This window comes from Brassica napus, chromosome C7 (assembly GCF_020379485.1).
Source record: "Brassica napus cultivar Da-Ae chromosome C7, Da-Ae, whole genome shotgun sequence".
In the NCBI taxonomy this organism is placed as follows: domain Eukaryota; kingdom Viridiplantae; phylum Streptophyta; class Magnoliopsida; order Brassicales; family Brassicaceae; genus Brassica; species Brassica napus.
Genome location: NC_063450.1, coordinates 977,591 through 990,503, shown reverse-complemented (window position 1 = coordinate 990,503; position 12,913 = coordinate 977,591). Strand labels below are relative to the sequence as shown.

At 38.4% G+C, this 12,913-nt stretch overlaps 1 protein-coding gene across 1 annotated transcript; it reads right to left on the bottom strand.

The window, feature by feature from the left end:
- Window positions 1-11,574: 11,574 nt before the first annotated feature.
- LOC106417040 lies at window positions 11,575-12,684 on the bottom strand. The gene has a single exon (XM_013857905.2). It carries the CDS (start codon window positions 12,682-12,684, stop codon window positions 11,575-11,577), a length of 1,110 nt encoding a protein of 369 aa, XP_013713359.2.
- Between the last annotated feature and the right edge of the window lie 229 nt (window positions 12,685-12,913).

Sequence of the window (12,913 nt, the reverse complement as noted above, 5' to 3'; positions counted from 1 at the left end):
GAAAAGATTGGTCTAGGAAACTAAATAATGCACTTTGGGCCTACATGACTGCCTACAAAACGCCGTTAGGAATAACACCATTCCACCTCCTTTATGGCAAATCATGCAATTTACCAGTCGAACTGGAATACAAAGCAGCTTGGGCTACCAAACTTTTGAACTTTGATATCAAACCAGCTGCAGAAAGGAGATTCATCCAGCTTAACGAGCTTGATGAAATCAGACATTTAGCTTTCGAAAATTCAAAAATTTATAAAGAGAGGACTAAAATTATCACGATAAAAAGATCATATCCCGGCACTTCGAACCGGATGATCAAGTCCTCCTTTATAACTCTAGATTAACTTTATTTCCTGGAAAGCTAAAATCCCGTTGGTCTGGACCCTTCACCGTAACAAACGTTCAACTCTCCGGAGCTATCACCTTACAAAATGATAAAGGCCAAGAATTTACAGTGAAGAGCCAATGAGTTAAGCATTATTGGGCAAAACCACCAGCAAAAGCGCCCATGGTGCTGTAGGAACCTGATAATTAGTTTAATCAGGAAGTCGAGCTAAAGACTTAAAAATTAAGCGCTGAATGGGAGGCAACCCATTTTATCCAAAAAAAAACATATAATAAAAATATGTATCTTATAGTAATTTTTATATTTAATAGTAATTTCTGTATTTATTATTATTATTAGCATTATTTAGGAGATTTAGAAATTTGGATTTGTCTTTGAAAAGGACATCGATCAACGAGGCATCACTGCCATCGATCGATGCGGGCATATCGACGTTAAAACACTTATTTCACTCGATATCAGCCCATTCCTCTTCCTCATTCGCAACCAAAACTGAAAACAAAAACAACCCTTTTCTCTCTCGTTTCTTGACGGATTTCGTCCGTTCTTCGCTTTAATCCACTCGATTTTTCACTCTGAGACTGTTAAATCCACTCTCAAAACCAACATTCTAGGTATGCACTCGCAATTTTCAATTTTTCGAAACATTAGGGTTTTCGTTTTGAGTTGGACTAGAACGCTTGATTTGGTGTGATTGAGAGATGTTTTTGTAGTTCATATTGCTTATCTAGAGTTCGGTTTGTGATTTCTTTGCCTTTTAACTCCTATAAACGCGATTTGGAGTTGAGTGATGTTGCAGGTTTCGCGATTCGACATCGGTCGATATGAACTCATTCGCATCGACCGATGCTCTCTTGTTCGATTGTTCCGACACAACAATATCGATCGATGTTCAGTATAACCCATCGATCGATACTACCTTTTATCGACAATGCTAACTTTCCTTTCTTCTTGGTTTCAGATGAGCAGTTCAGAAACAAACGCATGAAACATAGAAATCAGGTCGAAAAGGAGGTTCGACGAGACTAGCAGCTCCACCAACCCACAGCGCTCTCCATGGCCTCGCACCAAAAACACACCCTTCGATGTCTCGGGCTATGATGATCCTAGAGCAGCGATCAACAGCAACGAGTGCCGCAACCGTCCCCTGTCCGACAACTGGGACGACTTCGACAGCCTCTTCTACAATGCTTGGCTGGGAGTCTCTATTGAGCCCACCAAGTTCCTCGACCGACGCATCCTAAAGAAGCTCGGGATCGAGAGAGATATTCAGGACATGATCACACAGCTCGGACTCGGCACCATGCCCTCTCGCGCTTACGACCTCTACCCCGATCTCGTCTGCCAGTTCATGGCCACTGTCGAGGTCACCTACAGGACTTCATCAGCGAGGGTAGCGGGAGATGGTACTTTGACCTTCTTCGCCAGAGGGACACGCTACAGGATCACTATCATCGAGCTCTGCCGCATCTACGGTTTCGATGAGAGCGTCGCCTCCTACACGGTCCCACCTTTCCCACACCTCGAGATATTCTGGGACATCGTCGGCACAGGAGTTTGGGACACAAACAGGGCAGTGCTATCAGACATCCGCCATCCTGCACTTAGCTACTTCCTACGGCTCCTTGCAAACACACTGGTTTGCAAGATGGAGCCCAACAAGGTCAGGATAAAGGAGCTCACATTACTTTCGGTGCAGTGAATGGCGTGGTGGATTTGGTTGAGTTGGACGAGGACGGCGAAGTAAGCCCGCCGAATCTCGGAGCTGTCTTTGCTGCGCACTTGGTGGAGTTGAAGAAGAAGCCTTTCAACAGCAAGGGTAAGAAGAAGGAGACAGTTGGGAGTCTTCTTACCCCAATTTTCCAGTACCTGACCCTCGCTCTGACGACCGCGACCACATCTTCCTCGATGAGCAGCACTTGGTGCACTCGCTATGGCTCGAGGAAGGGAAACTCTGGTGTTTCATGATCCGCGATGAGCATCGCCTTCTACCCCTACCGGATAGGAGGATCACTGATTTCGGGAACAGCGTGGAGCAGCTTCGATGCATGCCAGACGAGGCATTTCTCCGCAACCCTCGGAAAATGTCACGCCAACCTCCCAGCATTCGCCGTACCAGAGCTCAGGACGCACAAGCACCGCCTCTCCCCGACTTCCCGAACATACCGGACATCCCCATGCACGACCAGGGAGACTTTCAGCGGTTCGTGGTGGACGCTCTTCAGGCCATCTGGGCTAGAGTGTCTTGTCGGAGCAGGAGAGCTACAGGAGCGCAGGCACCAGCACCAGCAGCAGCACGCAGGGACCCTTCCCCGGAGGACGATGAGGCGACTGACGAGGACACCGACTAGTCCTCATATTTCTATCTCTTATCTTTCTATTATGAACTTGTTTATTTATTTTCTGAACTTGTAGGATTTATGTTCTTAAACTTATATTTTATATCTGAGAATGCTTATTATTTCTTATGCTTGGTTGTCTAACAGTTGGTGTTGTGTTGGTGTTGTGAGCTAACATTAGGCAGGAACTTCAAGTTCGACTCCAGGCACATGCAAAATTTATGTGCTTCGCCATCGATCGATATGGAGAGGATTACATCGATCGATTCTCGGCGAGTAACATCGATAGATATGGAGAGGATTACATCGATCGATGTGTAGTACGGATAGGTACTTCATTTTTACTCTAACATTCTCAAACATCTAACTTGTTTTTAACCTACCCTTGGGCAATTTGCACCGAGACGGTGCAATTTAAGTCTGGGGGAGGTAGTTACTAACACCACTTTCTTGAGTTTTTGTCAAAAATCTTTTCAAAAATAATTTTATTGAGTCAAGAAGGGGATTATGAACTAATGATTTCTACTTGAATATCTAACCACTTTCTAGCACCATTCTAGATTTACTGATTGGAGATAAAACTATAGATGCTAAAGTGGATCAACCAGTCAACTATACACACTTGCTAGCTTGTTAGAAAGAACCAAACCTAACCTCCAACACTAACCTGACTTCACTGCTTGTCTTGGGGTTTGGTATACATGGGATCGGATTCTTCAGACAAGCCTGGAAGGTAAAACCTTGTGTAGAATTATATATCACATTCCTCTCTCTAATTTCGACCCTAGATTAGCTAGTAATTAATATTTCTATTTCAAAAAAAAAAAAGATCTATTGTTTACTTAGGATGAGTCTGAACAGGACTTGGTGGCTAAAACCATTAAGGCTTGATTCATAAAAGACTCCAATAAAAAAGTTCAAAACGGGACCTGGAGGCGGCAATCTTCAAAGCTCGCTTTCACAAAGAATTCTTGGATATAGGTCAAAAAGAAGTGAACAGAGCTTGGTCCCAACCACCATTAAGTTTTGATTCATGGAAGCCTGTCCAATCTTGGTCACTGATCCTGCAATGGAAGCAGACTTTGACTCAAGAGAGATTTTAGAGAGAGAGAAATTAGGAACTAACTTTTACCTGCAGTTCCAGATACTTCTCTGAAATCCTTGCATCCTATGATCGATACTCCCAAGGTAAAGCTTACACTTTTTACATTGAGAAATGAGGTTGGTTGAGGAGATTGATGATAAGATTAGTTAAGATTGTTGGCTATATGACTATGGTTGCTAAGCTAGGATATTGCATAATGTATTTCTGTAAGAAGAAACTTTTAGATGTGGAATGCAATATTATAGAGGTGATAATTTCAATGTTTCAAATCCGTGAGTCCCTGATGTTTTCAACCCTCTTCCAGAGAGACTGTCCGTTGGTTTGACTTGAGGACAAGTCAAAGGATAAGTCTAGGGGAGTTGATATACCATGATTTTCACCCGTTTTTATACATGGTATATAAAAGTTTTAAGATGTATTAATCATGTTTTAGAGTCTTTTCAAAGCAATTACAGGTTTATTCACCTGATGGAAGGAAATGATACTTTTGGGACATTTTGAAATGCTTTTACGCAAGGAAAATCGATCGACGCTTGAAGAGCAACATCGGTCGATCATAATCACTTACTATCGATCGACAAACATACATGTGCATCGATCGATGCCCAGTCACATGAGTGTGATCGCGAATTAAAAGATTTCATTTCCCAGAAGATCTATTATTTGCAACTTAAGTCCCTAGCCGCCTGATAGGCTATATGTACTAGGGTTTTGTATCATTTTAGGCAGACACTTGCAAAAAGACCTAGTTTGGAGAAAGAGCATTTTGGCTACCATTAGAAGATCTTAGGATTGGAGAGATAGATCTGAGACTGCAAAAACAGAGAAGATCTTGAACTCCTTTATTTATAATACTCTATCTATTTGTGTTCTATGTTTCATTTGAGTTTATTTCATGCCATCATGGCTTTGTCTCCCATGAATATGTTTGAGTAAACAATTGTTAGATTTAGGTTTCTCACCATGGTTGAAATTATGTACTGCTAATATGACTATTAAAAAGGTGTTTTGATTGTTCTTTCATTGCTTGTGAACTTAATGCTAAAATTGAGATTGATCACCTTCATTTTAGATCTTAGGATTAATTGAGTCCAACTAACCATTTCCCCTCAATGCCTGAACCCACTTGCGTGATCTAACTAACTCAGGCGCAACGACAGTTGGTCTGAGAAGGTTAGAGAACAAGTTAAACCCGTTCGCAAAGCTCCCTAGAATAACCATCAATCGACGCAACTATCGTTCTGTCGGTCGATCGTTACAAAGGTGTATCGGTCGATGTACATCAAGTCACATCGATCGACACTCTCTCGAGATTAAAATACGACAATTGAGATCCGAGATCTAGCGAAGATAACCTATCCAGTCAAATCATTGTTTAGTTCAAAAACTTTCAAACCCTTTAGTCTAAACTAAGTGCATACATTTCATACCTGAGATTTACCTGAATCTAGCTGCTTTCCCATTCTTGAAACCACTTCAGTTCAATCTATCGTTTCACTATTGTTTCCGATTTATCATTTACTGCTTTTAAAACTATTAAAACCTTTTAGTCTATCTCCATTTCTAATTATTTAAGTCTATTGAGTAATCCTAGAGTCTCTGTGGATTCGATCCCTAAGTACTACATCTGAACCTCTTTTGATGAGAGTAACACTCTTTAGGGTAATTTGAGTGATATCACACGTCTTGAGGGAGATTTCCAGCGCGTTGTCGTTGATGCTCTAACCACCATCTGGGCTAGAGTATTGAGATGCCGCTGTTCGAGCAGGAGGAGTGTGCGAGCCAGCTCACCATCAGCCTCAGGACCATCATGCCAGCGCAGGGACGACCGAGGAGACCACCGACCGAGACTACTGATGAGGACTAGTCCTCATATTTCTATCCCTATCTACTTATGTCTTCTTTTAATATCGTACTCTAAGGATTTCTTTTCGAATTTATTCAATTATGTTATGACTGGAGTTTATCTGTTGCTGATCTTGCAGGTGTTTGGATTGTCTAACTGAGCTAACCTCGCTGATTGATACTCATATGGTGATGAGTTGGACTTTTCAACATGTTATAGCAAGCACTGAAATTTTCTGTCTCCATGTTGTCGATCGACGATGAGGTGCTTACGTTGATCGACGAACATGTGCTTATGTCGATCGATAAAGAGATACTTATGTCGATCGACGCTCTAGACAGAGGGGTACTATAATATTTTCTCTTGTCTAACATCTAACTTAGTAATTGTAATTTATTCTCTAACCAATCTTAGACTGATTATCACTGGGGACAATTAAATTTAAGTCTGGGGAGGTTTTTGCTAATAATTGTTTGCTACCTGATTCTTATTAAAATGTTTTCTATCAATGTTTTCTAAAAGAGTTTTATCGAGTCAAGAAGGGGATATTGAACTTCTTTAAAATTTTACTTGTTATCTAACCACTCTATAGCGCCACTCTTAGACTTACTGACTCCAGAAAGTACTAGAGATACTAAAGTGGATCAACCTGTCAACTGTGACAACACTTGGTGAGAATGTTTGAAGGAACCAATACTGACCTCCAACCTAACCTAACTCAGCTGCTTGTCTTGGGGTTTGGTATACATGGGATCAAAATCTTCAAACAAGTTTGGAAGGTAAAGCCTTGTGTAGATTTATCACTCTCTCTCTCTCTCTCTCTCTCTATTTCGAAACATAGATAAAAATGTATATATAATAAATAAAATCATAGATAATAAATTAGGAAAAGAATTCGAACAAGACTTGGTGGCTACAACCATTAAGGCTTGATTGATAAGAATTCTTACAAGTAAAGGATTTGAAGAGGACTTGGTGGCTACAACCATTAAGACTTGAGTCACAAAAATCCTAGGATATAGGTAAAAAAGAAGTGAACATGATTTGGTGGCTAAAACCATTAAAGCATGATTCATGGAAGACTGTCCAATCTTGGTCAATGATCTTGCATTGAAAGCAAATTATGACTGAGAGACTCTATGTTTCACACAATATACTTGAATTTAAGAGTAAGCTAGATTCGGGAAATCCAAACAGGTAAGTCAAAATTGCAAGTTATAGAATGTTATGGGTTGATGAAGAAAAATTCTTGAACTCAGATTACAATTGTCAAATCAATCAGCTCTCGTTGCAGACACTATCTATGTCTAGATACTAGAATTCCAAATATCTTTGCGAATTCATAAACTAAATAAAGTATTAAGAAAACTCTGATAAGTTCACTAAATCCCTAAATCATATCTCTTTGCGATTAGTTGTTTAGCTAATCAAAGATAATTTTTGGTAATCACTATGCTGTCGCATCTATCAATTATCATGTAATCAGGATTCTAGTTAATTACTCTAGAACATAACATTAAGATCAATCAGTGATATGCCATGAATTTTATCCACTTTTAGCCATGGTTTATATAGGTTTTCAGAGTCTTTTATATGTATTCGGACCCTTTTTAGGGTAATTACAGGTTTAGGTACTTACTTGAGGAAACTTAGGTATTTGGGGCAATTTGGGGAAATTTGGAGACTTTTTGAGCTTTGCTGGAAACAGAGAAAGAGCCGATTACTGAGCCAGAATGTCGACCGACGATCACCAAGAATAATCGATCGACGGTGAGTTGTTACCATCGATCGACAGAGAGCCACCCGAGTTAATGACTAATAAGAAGATTGCAAGTTTCAAAGAAGTCCCAATATTTACATTTTAAGTCTATGGCCGCATGTTAGGCTATATTATTAGGGTTTTGTATCATTTGAGAGGTAGACTTGCCTAGAGACCTTTTAGACCTAGTTTGGAGAGGAGCAACCCATTCCACCATTGAAGAGGGAGCTTAAGATTGGAGAGAGAGATCTGAAATTGATAACAGAGAATATCATGAACTCCCTTGCTTTCTTTACTTTGTTTATTGCTTCTCTTACTATTGTTTTATTTAAGTATTATTCAGACCATCATAACCATGTTTCTTATGAATATGTCTGAGTAGTCTTACTGTTAGATTTAAGTTTCTCATAAGGTTGATATATATATTGCTAGCTAAACTGTTGCTAGGGTGTTTAAAATATAGTTCTTCATCTAGTTGTTCTTAATGCTAAGTTTAAGATTGATCACCCTTTAACTCAGATCCTAGGATTAATTGAGACAAGCCATAGCTTGACTCAATACGTGAAACTAAACTAGTATGATCTAACTGACTAGATACACACGAAAGTTGGTCTAGTAAATTAGAGAAAGCTCGTAAAGCTTTCTGGAAGAAGCATCGATCGACGCGACAATCGTTGTGTCGATCGATATTTTGAAAGGTGTATCAATCGATATTCTTTAAGAATCAGCGATCAACACTTTCTCGTGATTAATATACGAAGGTTGAAATCCGAGATCTAGATATTGAAAATCTATTTTATTTTACCTAAGTTTGAGTTCGAGAACAATTAATATCCACGAACCCATAAAAACCCAAATTAAGTTGCTTACTCATCATACCTGAGAATATACCTAAATCTAGCTATTTTCCCAACTGTTAACAACCTCAAATCAAACCAATCGAGCAACTGCCTTGCTCACCAATTCATTTACTGCTTAAAACCTATTAATCTAGCTTTCTTTCGAAGACTGTAAATCTATTGTGTAATCCTAGAGTCTTTGTGGATTTGATCCCTAAGTACTACATCTGAACCTCTTATTTGAGAGAGTAACGCACTCCTTAGGGCAATTTGAGTGATATCAATCAGTTACTAAGAAATTTATAGATACCCCTAGCAATTCTATCAACTTAGCAATTAATCCCAAATCTTAGAAATCTCTATATATAACGGGGTGATTAGTCAGACAAGATCAAAGAACGCATAAATGAAGCCTGGATAAATTGTATTAAGATAAAATAGAAATTCTGAAGTTTCAAATCAATCTTTGAATGAGTGCTGATATTTCTCTTCAAATCTCTCTAAAATTTAATTCGGGGTCGCCTAAAAAGTGGCTTAAGAAAACATAATATAAATAAAAACACGATTAGAATCTTCTCTTCAACTAAGGAAATTTTTTGGAATTTGTGTAATTCTTGAAACTTCATTAAAACATGTCAGTTTGTTAACTTGAGACGGGTGCCGACAGATACCAAACTGAGTGTCGATCGACACCATAGTGACAGATCGACTCCGACTTTAACTTTTCAGCATCAGTTCTCTTCATGATCCAAATATCTCTTGAATCTCCAAAATGCACTAAATCGTACTTGAACCTGCAAAAGTTCTAAAACCAACTCGAAAATCATATAAAGACTTTAAATAAGGACTTATAACATGGACAAATTCCATAAAAACCATGATATATATTATCAGATGTAGATTAATACATTCTTGACTTCAAACATCATATATCAGTTGTTTTACCTCGTGTTGCAGCATCTATCTATTATCATATCTAAACATTTTTTCTTCACTATATTTAAATGAATAAGTACTAAAAAATAATGACCTATTATCAGCAGAGCCGGTCCTAAGGAATCCCATACCAGATTCAAGTTTAATAAAATAGGCCACTTTTTTGAGTTTCGAACCCAGTTTGGGCCAAGAGAGTATGCAACATTCATATGTTGCCACCAGACTAAAGGTAATTTTTGAAAAATTGTGGCCGAAATTTTATTTATAATAATGAGGCCGGAAGCCACTGCTTCCTTGGCTTGGCCCAAGGGCCGGCTCTGATTATCAGAACCAATCCAAGGTGGTTGATAAATACAAGCAGATGATTACATATCAATGGAGTTGTATTTAGCCACTGCTCAATAAATCTGAGATTTAATTTTAAACTTACATACCAATACAAGTAAATCTTCCCTATATTGTTTTGAATCATGAAGCCCGGATAACAGTAGCATATGATTAAATAAGGAAAATGAGGCTTATGACCTGATAACTCCTAACTCCTTCTCATAATTGCCTTTAATATCATTGAAGTCCTGAAATATTAGTTGAGGTTTTGCTGATAAACTCGAGCAGCAGATATATAAGTTTTCGCCAATGAGCCTGACGATACTTCAACATACGTGTCAAAAAGTATTTCTGCCATCTTTTACATACATGTTTGAAAAATAGAAAGAAGGATTTTCCAAAATGAATCTTCAACTCATCATTTATATAGATGGCTAGTCCACCACTTCCCCTCCTTAGCAGACACTACAACAAAGTGAGAATATTTTTAGCTCTTTTCCTACCTTATATACACATTTATCTACATTCATGATTTATATGAGAAGCATAACATCAGAATTTTGAACTCTCCTAATATCCTTCAGATGTGGAATTATCAGAGTTATTCCTAACCTTTGGCAATTCCAAGCAATATCATCATTACTCATGTGGTGTGTTTAAGAGTAACCACAATACCATGAGAACTGGTTGAATGAGCATGGTATGTAGAAGACAAGCATATTTCTTGTTTTTAAGAGGATGAATTGAAGGTTTATCATCCATATATGCTTCTGGAGCTTTCCTTTCACCGCAAGTTCTCCATTAATAATAGCAATTAGTTGCAGCATTGGACTTCCCAAGCTTCTACCTCCACTCTTCAACCCGAAGACTCCTTTCTCCATTATTTCCATATATCCACCGATTGCGGTAATTCTTTCTTGTATTGTCGCATTGGCTCTTGTCTCTGTCAACTCCACAGATGCAGCAGAAGAGCACTCTGGACAGATTTCACAACCATGCTTTAAACACTATTACAAGTTGTACCGAACATCTGTAGCCTACTGTATTAAAAGTTAAATTTCATAGCTGAAACTAAAACTTAAGGATTGGTAAGGGGTTTTAATTAGGGTTAATTGGTTTGTACATGTTGAAATACAAGAATAGAGTGATATGATTCATCAAAATTCTTGGGTAAACACGAAACAGAATTCATGCTTTTATCTTGGCAACAAGACATAATGGTGGGATTTAATTAGAGTTCAGCGGTTATTTTTGTCTACAGAAGTAATATTGCCTTCGTAGTACCATCTAAGAGCTTTGTTTTATTCTTTTCTTGTATGAATCTTAAGATCAAGCTTTGATCGTGAATACCATATTTGGTAACCGTCTGATCAAGCTTTGGTTTATTATTCTTCTGTACGAATTACATACGCCGAATTATATGATGCATTTTACATTTCAAAATCCGACACTTTCCACTAATAATGAACGAATTCCTTGTAAAATAATTCCAATGGCTACTATTTGTTTGTTTGTTTTTGTTGTCTATTCATGTTAGCCCGTATCTCTTTTTCTACATGTTGAAATTTATTTTCATAAAAAAAAACAGTATCGTACCACGAAATGAGTACAACCTAATTTTTGTTTGATAATAATAATTTTACGAGAGCCATTTATTAGATTACATATAATTTTATCGTAATTAATTTTAAACTTTGGTCCAGGAAAAGTTTCATTTTGTAAACTTAAAAAATCTGATATTGTGGTATTTTTTTATCAAATTTATAAATGTCATTAATGTTAAGATTCTAATTTAATTATTAATATTCTAATTCTATATCACTATATCAGTCATTTAATTTAACTATTTATTCTGAATTTTTACAACCGAGGAAAAAAGGTCTTTTGCTCCTTGGGTGCGGCACTTCAGGTTTTAAAATTGTATTATCCAATAGAAAAAAAATCACATTCAAAACGAAAGATATATTAGAAAATAGGTAATCCATCTTGCCACTAATGAATTACAATGTAGTAATAAAGAACAAACGCCATTTTTTATTCAGAAGCAAAACACAACTTATAAAACTCAAGAAGACGGTCAAACATGCGAGGAGGGGTCAGCAAAGAACTTGCGAACCCAAACATGTTTTCCATCAATAGTGAACTTGTTTTTGTTCATTGGAGTCACGATCTCTTCAATCTTAGACGCATATTCCATCTTCAACACCATCCTCGCAAACAAGGGCTGCTCATTCTCTTGCACTTCTTGCATCACTATGGCTTCTATCACTTCTCCAAACTTCCTCGTGAAGTGAACCCTAACCTCCGATTCAGAAATTGGATATCCTTTGGAAAATGTCAGAAACACCGTCCTATCATCCGCCGGCATCACCTCTTCCTCGTCCTCCTTGTTGTCCACCCCCTCTGTCTCTGTCACGGCCGCCTTTGCTTTTTCTTCAACAGCTGGAGAAGGAACCCATTCTTGTGGAGCACTCACCTTTATAGGGGTTGATCGTCGAACACTCGACCTAATAGAGGTTCGTTGTTGAACACTCGACCTACGAGAGATCGGTTGTTGAACATTCCACCAGCTAGGGGTTTGGTGTTGAACACTCAACCTAGTAGGGGTTTGTTGTGGAGCACCCAACCTGATCTTCTTCATCTCCTCAATGACTTTCGCCCTCTCTAACGCCAACAGTTGCTCCTTGTAGCCCTTCTCGTATATATCGTCGAAAGCTCGGTTGCAGACGTCGTTCAAATTCTTTGTTACTCCAACGAGAATAGTTTCGCGGTACTGAATGATGTACTTGAGAGTGAGATTACTGTCAGTTAGACCTTTGAGAAAAGGAATAACCACCTCATCATTGTTGTTGTGGTTAAGGAGGACGAAGCTTGAGTACTCTTGGTTGTATAAGATACTTAGACACACACCGACTTCATTGGCCACCGCGTTGATTAACATGTCTTGTGATGAGACAATATACGCGACCAAGTTTCGTGCGAAGCCAAGTTGCTCGACCACGAGGAGAAACGCAATCACTTGAGATGATTGGTTCATGTCTCGTTTTAGAACAAAGACGAGGCGAGTGAACAAGTCTCTGTCGATTTTGTGGAAAGAATGGAACTCGTCTCGAGTTACCTCCACTTGAAATAAAGAAAAATCAGTTGAGAAAAACGGAGAAGGAAAAAGAGATGAAGAAGAAGCCATGATATTTCTTAGATTTTTTATGGTGGTGGTGAAATGATCTTTGTTCTAGACTAAGTTTAAATATACTTCCTCGGCCATATCTCTTGATTTTCCAGTCAAATTGGTCAAGAGGTGCAATCTTTTTTTTCTATAATATACTTCCTCGGTCATATCTCTTATTAATGAGATTGAAAGTGATATACCTTCTGATAGAAAGAGTATCAAGGCAACTGATAGATCATGACCCTTG